This window comes from Vicugna pacos, chromosome 11 (assembly GCF_048564905.1).
Source record: "Vicugna pacos chromosome 11, VicPac4, whole genome shotgun sequence".
Lineage (NCBI taxonomy): Eukaryota > Metazoa > Chordata > Mammalia > Artiodactyla > Camelidae > Vicugna > Vicugna pacos.
In genome coordinates this window covers 102,057,289-102,070,963 of record NC_132997.1, presented here as the reverse complement: position 1 = coordinate 102,070,963, position 13,675 = coordinate 102,057,289, and the positions used below count along the sequence as shown (strand labels likewise).

The 13,675-nt window shown below is 53.6% G+C and overlaps 1 protein-coding gene across 1 annotated transcript; it reads right to left on the bottom strand.

Annotated features, from left to right (window-relative positions):
- Positions 1–3,222: 3,222 nt before the first annotated feature.
- Positions 3,223–7,608, bottom strand: PRAP1 (proline rich acidic protein 1). The gene is made up of 5 exons (XM_015241906.3): positions 7,470–7,608; positions 5,026–5,092; positions 4,229–4,278; positions 3,559–3,662; positions 3,223–3,432 (listed from the first exon to the last, which is right to left on the bottom strand). Exons 1-5 carry the CDS (start codon positions 7,475–7,477, stop codon positions 3,263–3,265), a joined length of 399 nt encoding a protein of 132 aa, XP_015097392.1. The 5' UTR covers positions 7,478–7,608; the 3' UTR covers positions 3,223–3,262.
- Positions 7,609–13,675: the final 6,067 nt, after the last annotated feature.

Genomic DNA, 13,675 nt, shown 5'->3' with positions numbered 1-13,675 from the left:
CAGACGGGGGTGGGGGGGTGGGTAAAGGACAGGAGGATGCCCGGGGCTCAGGCAAAGGACCTTCCTAAAGGAGGCCTGAGAGGCTGCAGGTTCTTGAACTGAGTCTCACGGGGTGGGGAGAACCAGCACCTCCATCAGCGGGCCGCCTCCTGCCCCGCGCCCACTGGTCTGCCTCCTCACGGCAGATCAGCCTGCACTTGGCAGAACTTCCCGAATGGACTGCAGCGCACCCTTTTGTCTGGCTTCTCCCTCGGGGTGACTCGGTGGGATGCGTGCGTGTTGTGTGCGTCGAGGACGCTTCTGCTGCTGGGCAGGACTCCACCGTGTTCCAGCCGCGCACCGGTGCGTGGTGCGGGGTTGTTTCCAGTTCTTTTTGACTGCAAGTAAACTTCCTGTGAACGTGCGTGCACAAGTCTGTTTCTCTGGGCTCACACCTCAGGGTCCAGGCTGGGTCAGAGGGCAGGTGTGTGTGTAACTTCCTGAGAAGCTCCCAAACCGTTTCCAGAGCAGCTGAGCTAGTTTACGCACCAGCCCCAGGCCTGCCGTCCCAGCTCCTCGTCCCGTGTGCTGGGCTCCTGAGAGCTGCTCTGACAGGACTGTGGTGGTGTTGCCTCCAGTTTTCATTTGTTTCCCTGTTGATCAAGGACGTTGAGCATTTCCTCGTGGGTGGACGTGCCTTCCAGCTACTTTCTTTGCTGACATGAATGTTCAATCTCTTGCCCATTTTGGCACCAGGGCCTTTAATGATTTTGGTACCAGGATCAATGTGATGGGGGCTCCCACCCCATCCCCAGGCAGCCCCGCTGGGTGTCCTGCAGCTCAGCCGGGTTCTGACACCACCTGCCTGAGGACGCGTCAGATCCCTCAGGTTCACGGCTCAGTCTCGCAGGACTGCCCCAACACCGCCTGTCCTCCAGGTGCCAGTCCCAAGTCCAAGTTGTCACCTGGGCTTCTGACCAACTGGCTGTAGATCGGGGGCTCCCACGACCCCTCCCTGGGCTGGACTGATTTCCTACAGCTGCTCACAGAACTCAGAGGAACATTCACTCACGAGATCACTGCCATCTTTGGATGTGACTCCGGGACAGCCAGGTGGAAGAGATGCGGGGACGGGCCCCCTACCTCTCCAGGCACCACTCTCCCTGAATCTCCTCGGTTCACCAGCCCAGAAGTGCTCCAGGCTCAGACCTTTGGATTTTTATAGAGGCTTCATTACAGAGGCGTGGTTGGTGAAATCTTTGGCCGTTGGTGTGCGGGCCTCTCCCCTTCCCGAGGTCTGGGGGTGGGGCTGCAGTTCCAACCCTCTGGTCCTGGGAGGTTCCCTGGCAGTTGGCCCCCATCCCTAGGGACCGTCCCAGGGTCCCTTCATTCCTACAGCAAAGGACACCTTTATCATGCTCATCAGGGTTTTAGGAGCTTCATGCCAGGATCAAGGACGAAGACCAGGTGCATATTTCTGATTATAAATCGTGTCGCAGTCTTTTTCACTCAGTCCAAGCTCTTGTCAGGGAGCGCCGGGGCCACAAAAAGCGTCTTGGGCTCAACCAAATGCTCAGACTTGGGAGAAGAGCATAGAGCATCCTTGCTGGCCATCTACTCAGGGAGGACGTCCCACGGGGTGCAGTGGGTCGCAGCCAGCTCAGGTGTTTGGGGTGAGGGTCAGTGGGTACCGCCTCACTAAGAGCCCACGGCCCCCAGAGCCAGTGTCTCTGGCCACCGCTCTGCAGGTGCAGCGTCCAAGTTCCCGCCAGGGCTGCTGCCTCGGGGAGCCAAGGCTGTCTGCATAAGCAGTGCTGCCTAATGACACCGGGACACAGAGCGGTGACGCAAGCTCAATGGGTCTGTTTGCCTCTGTAGGTGGGGTGAGGGGTGGGAGTGCGCCTGGGAGAGCTCGGGGAAGGGGCTTGCGGGGGACTAGCCAGCCAGGGGCCTCCCCTCCCCTCTCCTCCACTCCCGATTCCAAGAAAGGCTAGAAGGAGCCACACCTATCGTTGGTGACAGACCCGTGGTCTGTCGCCTCTGCCAATGTCTCCTGCTCCTGAGGCTTGCATGCACTGAAGCACACGTCCAGGTCCCCAGCTCACTCTGCCTCTCCAGCTGTGCCCTGGTTGGAGGAAGTGTCCTCGGAGGAGGGCTGGAAGGAGACTTGGCCACAAACACCACCATGGACTCCCCAGGGCCGTGGCCACAAATGACCTTGGGTCCGAGCTCACTGGGATCTGGGGACACCTGTACCCAAATCACTCAGGGGTGGCCCCCTAACCAGACAGAGGTGTGACCTGGAGAAGCCATGAGCCTCACGCATGCTGAGTTCAGGGCAGCCTGAGACCTGGGCGCAACTCCGGGGACTCGCAGACACTGCTCCTCGGGTCTGGGTGGGAGTAGGGGCCCCCGACTTAGCAGGCAAGGTGCACGGTGGTGAGGCGCATGGCGGCAAGGCTGGGACCTGCTCTGCCTGTGTCGGGGCAGGGTCTCAGGCTCCTCATGGGTAACACAGGGCTGGCAGAGCTTCTGCTCTGTGGGTGCTGGGAGGCATGTTTGAGTTCTGGGGGCTTGGGACTTGCTGGGCAACAGGAGCTCCAGGGCACATGGGGTCATCTGGACAGACCCAAGGTCCCCAGAGCAGTGAGGTGTGGCATTCTGTCTTGGCCACAGAGCCGACTCTGTCTGGGCCACGGGAAGGGCTCGGGCACCAAATGCTTCCCTCTCGATGCAGGGGCCGACTGCTACCCAGAAACCCCATCTGAATTGCACGCGCCCCGGCACAAACACTATGTGTGGAGTAATTCCAGTGACCCCATACCTGCAGCTGTGACTTCAGACCTGCTGAGCCAGGCCAGGCCAGAGCTGGGGACCTCAGACAGTGCCAGCAACTGCCCAGAAAATGAGGACAGAAAGTCTGGACCCAAGTCCACTCTTATTCACCTGTGCACCTGAGCACCTGTCCACCTGTCCATCTGAGGAGTCAGACTGGGCTCCCTCCTCCCAAGACCTTTCCATTCTCAGGACCTGTCTGATGGAGCCCAGGGTAATTCCACCCTGACCACTGGCCTTTGCCACACCCCAGCCCCCTCCCAAGAGCATGGGCTCTGGGCGTGGGCAGCAGGGATCAGCCTTGTGCTCCTGGGGGCTCTCGAACTGGGGGGCAAACCCATGGCCCCCCTTCTCCCAGACAACAGGCCAGGGCCCACAGTCACTGATCTTGAAGACACATGTGGCCTCCACCTCTTTGCAAGTTTTATTTTTTCCAGCTAGGAAGGGGTTAGGACTCCCTGGGATGGTAGATGTGGTCTCGGTCCTCCTCTGGCCCTTCGAGCACCTGGTGAGATGGCAGCACCAGAGCCCTGACCCCCGCCTCCTCCTGGGGCTCCTCCAGCCAGCTGTGATACAGGCTGTCACGGTCGGGCTCAGGGCCCAGGATGTCCTTGGCACCTACGGACAGACAGATAGAGGTATGGCCTCAGCTTCCCTCTCAAGGCCTCATCAGCCAAGTCGACCCCTGGAGGGCTCCCCTGCCATGGCCTTGCTCCTCCTCCCAGGGGTGGTGCCTGCCCTGACCTTGCTCCCCCTCCCAGGGGGCAGCTGCGACCTTTGGTGCCACAAGCAGCCCCATGAGCTGGTTGTCCTTCTCCAGAGGCTCCATTGCTCGGACACCCCAGGCCCTGTGAACAAAAGCCCCTGGGTCAGGTCCACGTGTGCAGCAGGAGGCCCCAGGGCCAGCACGCTGCCACTCCCAACCCAGACCCTCGGGCCAGGTGCCCCTGCCATACCCCTCATGTGCAGAGCCCAGGAAATCCCTGAGGGTGAGGGGCATGGGAAGACATCCTGGCCCAAGACCAAGGCTGTGTTGCCTGGGGGGATCCATGGGGACGGGGTTGCTCTGTGCCATGAAGACCCCTGGGACTTGTCCGAGGTTCTGTCCTGTCCAGATGTCAGCAGGCCCCAGGCCTGGTCAGGCTGTCCTCACATGGGTGCAGGAATGGGGCACAGTTCAGAGGCTTCTCTGTCTCTGCCTTGGCCTTGAGCGGGAGCCCTAGCAGGGACTGCAGCCTGGAGTCCCCAGGCTCTGTGATCTGCTTGGTTGTTGACAGACCCAGAGACTCTCGCATCACCCCTCCCCAAATCTGCTGGACGGGACCTCTCCTCCATCCACCAAGGCCCCCAGCTCAGGGAGGCCCCAAAGAGGGTACAGCAGAGGAGTTCAGGAGAGGCTGCTGGGGGCACTCACTCCTTTGTGTCCTGCTCCGTGCTGACTTTGCCTTTGGTCTTGAGAAGGACCTGAGAGAGGGAGGCCACAGATGTAGGCTCAGCACAGTCCTCAAAGCGGCTAAGGTCAGAGGACAGCTCCAAAGCCCCCTGGATCACACTTGCTGACTCCATTCCACCCCTGCCTGCCCCTCCTGGGCCCTCTGGGGACTGGCTGGGGGCCCTGTGGTTTCTGGGAAGACTTGAGGAAAGCAGACGGGCCACACCCGCACCACCTGTGCCTGACTGGTGGCCTGAGGAGGAGGGGCCAGCAGGGACAAGAAAGCAAATGAAACAAGGGACCCAGTGGAGTGAGTGCTGCCCAGCAACTGTGGGTCCTCCTGTGTCTCCCTCTTCAACTGGTCGCTCCCAGGTGAGCAGGGCTGAGTGGCCTTGACCCAGGGTGAGGAGGTGACAGCCCCAGCACAGTCCTGGACCCAGAAAGTTATTGACACCCAGCGCAGCTGAGCAGCCTTGCCTATGGAGGTGCCCTGGGCTTCACAGCACAGGCAAGTGTCAGCAGGCCCCCTCCCCGACCTGGTCACCTGGGGTCATGGAGGCCCCCCTCCCCCACCTGGTCACCTAGGGTCATGGAGGCTTGTCCATCAGACCCCGAAGAGGGGCTGCTCCGAGTCACCCTGTGTCCCCCCAGCGCCCACAGTACCACCCAGTACACAGGGCCTGCAGTCTTCAGGTCCTGGGCCGGCCAGGTGCCCTTCTCCACCTGCCTGCTGGCTGATGGGGAAGCAGAGGGGAGGCTGGGGAGGAACCCACACTTACCTGGGGTATCAAGACTGAGCCTGCCTCCCATGGCAACACAGCCACCAGGCCAATGACCAGGAGGAGTCTGGAGGACCAGAGAGGAGAGTGAGAGGTGGGCGAGGGGCTGCTCCAGCCCTTCCATCTCCAGACAGGACGCCTAGGGCCAGGTCCTGGCCAGGTCCATGGGTAGTTTACTGTCCCCCTTGTCACAGACTAGGACACTCAGGCATTGAGAGGTGGGACCTTGACAGACCCCCACCTACTCCCAGCCCCCAACCCCCAGGACCAGAGGCCACTCTCCTGCCAGCTGCCCTGCACCCCTCACTAGGGGCAGACCCCACCCTGCAGGCATGGGCCACCTGTTTGGACCTGATGATTTGAGCCCCACCTCCAGCTCGAGGGCCTGGCCTGGGTCAGTGCGGCCCCCAGCGCCCCACGTTCAGGCGCTGGTGGGGCTTGGGCTCGGGGCTCAGCTGTTAGGGCGCTCTGAGCCCTCAGCACCCCTGCAGTCGTGCCCTGTGGCTCCTCAGAGGCAGGTCCCAGAGCCGTGGACAGGCAGCAGGTCCAGTACCTGGGCAGGAAGCCCAGGAGGCGGGAGAGGCGTAGTCCCTGCCTGGACGTGGGGGAGGCCGGGAGCGCCCACAGGGAGAGGAGGTCAAGGACCCAGCCTGAGCAGGGGTCTGAGGAGCAGCGGCCGAAGGTAGATGTCCGGAGATGTGCACAGGGCGGAAGGTGTTGGGCACTCAGCAATGAGGAGGCCTTACCCAAGACGGCAGTGTCGGGAGAGCAGAGGGCGGACAGGAGACACTATGGGGCACGTGCCTGGTGTGGGCGTGTGCAGTGTGCATGTGTGTCCATGTGCATGTGTGACTTTCAAGTTGTTAAAAACCAACACAACAGGCCCCAGGTGGAGTTACTTATGCTAAGCCCCATATCACCCAACTGAGACTGAATTACAGTCTGGGCTCTTCCAGTAGCAGACTCTTAAACCAGTCAGTCCGGAATCGCTGGGTCAACACTGGTGAGGTGGGTGGCCAGAGACCCCGCCACCCCCTGAGGGAAGAGACCTTGCAGTCAGCCAGAGGCTCTGCTTCACATCCCCTCCTTGTTCCTGCTCCCTCTGCCTGTAAGTCTCACTTTGTAATGAAAGCTCCTGCTGGATGGATGCTACCTGATTCGAGTAGATTTTCGAGTAGATTTTTGCTTAAATAAACTCAGAATGCTTCATACGCCTTAGGTATCTTCAGCAGTCTGCGTGTGCAGTGGGCTGGGCCGGGGCTGGGGAGGGCCAGGGAACGCAGGGTCAGCAGGGATGGCCAGCCAAGGCTTCCTACATGACGTCCCGCTGGCCCCAGATTCCAGCCCCACAAAGACCTTCGCTCCTTCTCCAGGTGACTCAGCACATTGGGGTGAGGGTTCCCATGCACACCGAGGGGCCAAAGGGTGGGAGCATGCCCTGGACTGCAGGGCACTGGCCTGGTCTAGTTCAACTGCCCTGCCTCCCCTGGGTACCGACCCCCGGACAGAGGCCAGTTCTGCTACTTGGTGAGGATTGAAATGGGGGCCTGGGCCTACGTGTCTGGACTTCACACCCAGCTCCACACTGCTCAGCCACATCAGGAAGCCACTTTGCAGGACAGAAGGCTGCTGGACCCGGGGAGCAGGGGTGGCAGTGGTGAGCACGGGGCAGCCTGGCTGTGGGCCCCCTGAAGGCCCCTCTCCAGGCAGACAGCTCTGAACACCAAGACTGCCCACCTCACTATAAAGGCCGCATGGCCTCTTGAACAAGATGGAGTCCCTAGGAGAATCCCCAGGACAGGAGGGCCAGAGAGAGCTCCGGCCCAGGGTTGGGACACCCTACAAGAGGGGAGGGGAGGGGAGCCCCCTGAGGGAGGATGGCCTCTGACTTCAGGGTCCAGCAGGAGCCTCCGTGCTCCCTGAGCCACCAGCTCCCAGGGTGACGTCCCTTTGGGCTCTGCTGGACTTCAGGGTCCAGCAGGAGCCCCCTCCCCCAGCCCCTGCCAGCCTCCAGCCCCTTGGTCTTGACTACCCCCCAGTCAGACCTGCCTCCTTCCGGCCTTGTGCCCCGCACTTCCTCCTCCAGTGGGTGATTCTCCACTGGGTCAAGGGACCCCCAACGGGCAAATGTACTCTCTCAGAGGGGCCACCAGGGCTGCCTTTGGAGCTGGAGCCCAGACGCAGACAGATGGGCAACAGTTACTCTGGGAGACTCGGGAGGGGAGGTCTGCCCCAAAGCCCCAAACACAAACACCCGGGAGGAGCTGGCGCTCTGGGCAGCCACAGCCAAACACTGGTTTGCAGACAGAGCCCTCGCCCCTGCCCCTGGATCCAGGCCGGGCTGGGGACACAGGTGCCTAGGGGCTGGTCCCTGAACCAAGTGACTGAGCAACAGAGATGCAGGGTTTGGGTGGGGACCTGGGCTCACAGGTGTTGGGCATTACCTCTTCATTTCAGGGTCCTGTTCTCAGCGTAGAGGGTGCTCTGGGGGACCTGTAACTCAGACCCGGGTAGCAAGTGACCCAGGGATCCAGATGCCAGGCCTCGCTCCTCCCCACCCAGCCTCTGGAGGTTTTATGGCCCCCATGTGGGCGTGTCTGGACAGAAGTCCGGGCAGTGGAACCTGTATCTCCCAGGTCCACCCAGCCCGACCCCACCTACCTACCTGCCACCCTGGAATTTGCACCGCTTCCACCCCGCCCACAGGTGTCCTGATGCTGCAGGCCCTGGGCTTTGTCCCCTGGGGGCATCGGGCCCCCAGGGGGCTGACTGCTCCAGGAAGACCTGCAAGCCCGCCCTGCCCATGGGGTGGAGCTCTGCACTAGGACTCCTCCAAACTATGCCGGTTCACTGAAAGTTCTGATAATCCAGTATTGAACCCAAGCGATGTCTGACTCTTGATCCAACATTTCCATATGATTAGCATGCATAATAGCTTTTCTAGTGAAAATCCGCCCCCAAGGGTGAAACCCCGGATGTGGGAGGCACAGGGAGACCAGCTGCACCACTCCCGATGGGCTGGGTGGCTTCGGGGCACAGCACGGCACGTAGTCCTAAACCCCCAACACGCCACGTAGCACGTCCAGCACTCAAATCATCCTTGTGAGGAGTAATCATAACAGCTCAACCTGCTTGCACTGAACAGACTCAAAGTCACTCATTACACACTCCTCCGTTAGCCACGAGGCCTTGTCATCGGAACTGTTCTCATCCAGGCACCTTGAAGCAGTGGACGGGCTACCGCCCTAATAATTGCTTGTGGCCTCGCATCATCTGTATTGTTTTGCTTAGCAAATTCAAAAGACGAACGTGCTCACGGACAAACCGTAACTCTAGCCCGCAGGCTACCAACATCTCTTCCACAAACAGCAACGTGGTGACACCAGCAATTCTTACAGACCTAGCCCTGCCCCCAGCAATCTGCATAATGGGAATCATTCGTAGTAATGAAGCTGAATTCCCCCTAGAACCGAGTTGCCTTACTGACTTTAACCTCTGCACCCAAAACTTTATTCCCTTTCTTGTCCCCTCTGACCTCAATCCTGTGCTGACTGAACACTAGTCACCCAGAGTCAGATGACTAAGAACACAGCTGTTGATAACACAGTTAAGGCACTAGAATTGCTGGTGTAGACATCATCATTAAAACCCAGGCTCTCCCTCCAGGGCAGGGTGAGCCAACAGACCCCAGAGCCACAGACCACCTGGTGGACTCCTGAAACTAGATTAAGAAATGTCACAGAAATGTTACAGATGTGTCACAAAACTGTGACTAATCCCAGTTCTCAGCTCTTCCCCTTTAGCAAAATCCCCTAAGTCACAGACCGAGGAGGAGTGGGTCTGAGACTGAGCAAGGGCAAGACTCCCGCCCTTGCTCAGTGCCCTGGGATAAACCCTCACTTTGCTGCAGACACCTGCTGTCAGTTTGCTTTCTGCTCCACCGGCACAAGAGCCCTGGCTGAGTTAAGGCACTACCATCTTCCTCGTGACCCAACACCAGTGTCATCCAAATAGTGGTCAATACAGTCATCACCGCCTTACACTCTCTCCAGTCATTCGTCAAGATGATACAAGAGAAAGGAGGAGGGTGCAGGCAGGTCTTGTCTGAGTCCCTGGGATGCACCCCCCTCAAGTGAGAGTCCTTGGAAAGAATTCAGGAGCAAGCCACAGATGAATAAAGGTAGATTTATTTAGGGAGATGTACACGGGGTGGGGGGAAGCTGGTTAAAGTAAAGGTGATACCCTCTGTAGACAGAGTTCGGGCTGCCTTGGAAGGTGAAGGGGCAAGGGGTATTCCCAGGAGCTGGGCCACCTCCTGCTTTTGACCTTCTGTGGTCAGCCTCAGGTGTCCTGGCGCCTGTGGGAGTGTCATTTATCAGGCTAATGCACTACAACGTGTATCATGAAGCTCAAGGTCCACTGGGAGTCAAATATCCTGCCGTCTTGGGCCTCAAGGTCTACTGGGGGTTGAGTCTTCCGCCGTCTTGGTGCTAACTGCTGTATCATTCCTTCAGTGCCCTGCCCCCTTCGCTCCTGTCTCAGTAACACGGTGAGGGAAACATACACATCATATAAACAATATTAAACCACCATTTACATGAGAAAAACCCTCATAACTCTCCCCTCATTACCCTGTCTACTCCCGTCACTCAACCCCAAAATTATTTGGGGGCCTAGATGTGGTAAATAGAGTTTAACAAAAACATTAGATTGTGAATATTACAACAGAAGCTCAAACTTTGCTATTTCCCAAAAAAGGATGCAAATGTCTAATTCACGCTTCCAGTTTTAACAATATGGCTTTTTCAAACTTTTAAAGGCTGGAAGTAATTCCTTGGTCTTAGGAACCAAAATGCTGGTGCAACTCCAAATAAAAGTAATACATTTACTTGCCTCTTCTACACAAATCACGCTATTTATACTAACTTTGCCAACTATAATGACCACCTCCAACATCTCAAAAGAAACCTATGTCCATTTTATGTAAAAACCATGATGTCATATGCCTTTGTTACCAGCTTAATTCCCACAACAATATTTATTTCCTCAAACCAGAAAATAATCATTTCCAACTGACATAGAATTATTATTCAAACCCGAAACTGTTAATTGGCTTTATTTTTTTTAATTATCTTTTTTTATTGAAGTTTAGTTGATTTACAATGTTGTGTTTCTGGTTTACAGCATAGTGATTAACTTACACACATATATTATTTTCCATATTCTTTTTCATTATAGGTTACTATAAGATATTGAATATAGTTCCCTGTGCTGTACAGTAGGACCTTGTTTCTTATCTATTTTATATATAATAGTTTGTATCTGCTAATTCCAAACTCCTAATGTATCCCTCCCCCAGCCCCCAACACTTTTCCCCTTTGGTAACCCTAAATTCATTTCCTATGTCTGTGAGTTTGTTTCTGTTTTGTAAATAAATTCATTTGTATTATTTTTTTTAGATTCCACTTATAAGTAATATCATATGATATTTCTCTGTCTGACTTACTTCACTTGGTATGATAATCTCTAGGTCCATCCATGTTGCTACAAATGGCATTATTTCATTCTTTTTTATGGCTGAGTAGTATTCCACTGTGTGTGTGTGTGTGTGTGTGTGTGTGTGTGTGTGTGTGTGTGTGTGTGTGTGCACGTGCGCGCGCGCGCGTGTGCGTGTGTGTAATATATCTTCTTTATCCAATTATCTTTCATTGGGCATATAGGTTGCTTCCATGTCTTGGTTGTTATAAATAGAGCTTCTATGAACATTAGGCTGCATGTATCTTTCTGAATTAGAATTTTCTCTGGATACATGCCCTAGATTAGGATTGCAGGATCATATGGTAACTCTATTTTTAGTTTTTTAAGGAATCTCCATACTGTTTTCCATAGTGGCTGCACCAAACTACATTCTCACCAACAGTGTAGGAGGGTTCACTCTTCTCCACACCTTTTCCAACACTTATAATTTGTGGATTTTTTAACAATGACCATTCTGGCTCATGTGAGGTGATAACTCATTGTAGTTTTGATTTGCATTTCCCTGATAATTAGTGACACTGAGCATTTTTTTCATGTGCTTATTGGCCATCTGTATGTCTTCACTGGGGAAATATCTGTTTAGGTCTTCTGCCCATTTTTTTGATTGGGGTTTTTTTGTTGTTGTTATTGAGTTGTAGGAGTTATTTATATATTCTGGAAGTTAAGCCTTTGTCAGTTGCATCGTTTGCAAATATTTTCTCCCAGAACGTAGGTTGTCTTTCATTTTGCTTATGGTTTCCTTTGCTGCATCAATTGGCTTTAAATTAGACCATTTCTCAATGATATTCATAGAAGTAGCACTTTTTGTTACATGGTCAATTATAGAATTCTCAATATCATACAGACACCCAGACCCAAATAATCAATTTCCAAGCACCTACTCACATTTATTATCACCATACTAGTTTTAGTTGCTGCCAACAACCTTCTCCAACTTTTTATCAGATGAGAGGGAGTTGGAATCATGTCTTTTTCATTCACTGGACGATGACACAGTCAAACGAGCAAACCCCACTGCCCTCCAAGCAATCTTACAAACTGCGTTGGAGATGTTGGATCATTACCTCAACAGCATGGCTCTTGCTCAACTTAAACGCATAGGATTTACAACAAATTTTCATACTTAACCTTAAATCACTCTAATTTACCCCTCACTGGACTTCTAGCCTGATTTTGGCTCCACCCATGACCCCTACTCCAGTGCAGCGCCCCATTGCAGCCCCAGCCCCAGCCCCACTCCACTCTTGTAACAGGAGTCTTCTTACTTGTCCGTTTTTATGCACTAATAGAAAACAATAAAACCACCCAAACAATAGCACTGTGCCTAGGGGCTGTCACAGCAATCTATGCTCTCACCCAAAATGATATCCAAAATATTGTTGCCTTTTCCACCTCAAATCAGCTGGGCCTCCTAGTACTAACTCCGGGGATTAACCAACCCCACCTGGAGCATCTCCACACCTGCACACATGCATACTTCAAAGCCGTGCCATTGATACGCTCCGAGTCTGTTATTCAGCCTACAGTGAACAAGATACTCAAAAAATAGGAGGTCTATGTAAAGCAGTGCCTTTTACCACAACGTCCCTTATCATCGGAGGGCTTGCATTCGCAGGAATACCATCTCGTACAGGCTTTACTCCAAAGACCTAATAGTTGGAACCACTAACCCATCGTCTGCCAGCACTGGAGGCCTGTTGGTCGCTGTCATTGCCACGTCCGCAACAACAGTCCACCGCACTTCTGGGACAGCCATGCGTCTCCACGCTAACGCTAAATAACCCACCCCAGTCAATCCTAGTAAGCAGCTGTGAACTGGCAGGGTCCCCTCCACATTCTGCACCTCCAGCAACATCGCTCCAACAATTACCCCACAAATAACAGCCTTGCTGCTTGGAACAAATAGTCTTTGCCATGACTATTTCAGGTTCTATTCTGGCACTCAGAATCAGCCTTACAACACAACATCTAACATCTGATTCTTCTTCAAACCTACTCAAATCCTCTAACCTTCTTGATACTCTCCAACCACCACACACCATCTGTCACATCTAAATTTACCAGCAACATCCCTGCAGGATATAATTTGACTAGAAAATGTTCGACCAAAGCATCTCTCTCTTCCAAATAAAAATCCCTGCACTAGTGTCAGACTCAAAAGGCCTAATTACGTCATATTTCCTCTCCTACGTTGTGACACTTAACTGTAATCCTATTTAACTTCCACGAGTAACCTCCAGAACAACCAGAACACTAATAAGTAGTGGCCAACCAACGGCAGTCACCAGCCAAGGACCAGAGCCGCACAACGAGCACTGCCTGCAGCTTCCTCACCAAAAACCACCAGTGTCATGAATCACTCAGTTCCTGTCCCACTAAACTTAAACGCAATCTCTACTTCCTCATCCTTTAAAACAGAAAGGATCACGGCATGCTCCATTATTAACCCGAAAGGAAACATACCCAAGACAGTTTTGTTAGGAACTCAAACCTCAGGATACTGCTCAGTAGCCACAGCTGTTGTAGAATCAGAAACCACCAACATTCCCCCAAATAAATTTTAAAAACCATTAAGCCCAAAAACGATCCACCAAAATGTATTACAATACCACAACCAGTTCCACACTCACAATCAACCCAAGGCCACCATAGCAGGTGAAAGTTTTCCAGAAAAACCTACAAAACTTTAAATAAATACAAACTATGCCATTCTTATTCTTACTTGGAATGTAAGCAGGGTTAATTACTTGAAAAATCATCATCATATTTCCACTATAGGAACACTAATGACCAACACTGAAAAATCCCACCCATTAATCAAAATTATTACAGGACATTTATTGATCTACTAGCCCCATCAAATATCTCATCAGGATAAAATTTCCATTCCCTGCTTGCTATTTGTTTAATTTTATGAACCTTTTTTTTCCTATTGAAGTATAGTTGATTTACAATGTTGTATTAGTTTCCAGTGCACAGCATAGTGATTCAGTCATACATATATATGTATATATATTCTTTTTCAGAGTCTTTTCCATTATAGTGAGGTGGGAAGCCTCATGAGAAGACCGGCAGGACCCCCAGGCAGGGCCACTAGTTTTCCACCAGCTGC

Bases quoted from the DNA above. Each gene is read 5' to 3' on its own strand.
- PRAP1 (XM_015241906.3), bottom strand. The intron at 4,279-5,025 runs GTAAGTGTGGGT...TCCCTCTCTCAG, and splicing joins GCTCAGTCTTGATACCCCAG to GTCCTTCTCAAGACCAAAGG. The intron at 3,433-3,558 runs GTCAGGGCAGGC...GTCTGTCCGTAG, and splicing joins CCCCTGGGAGGGGGAGCAAG to GTGCCAAGGACATCCTGGGC.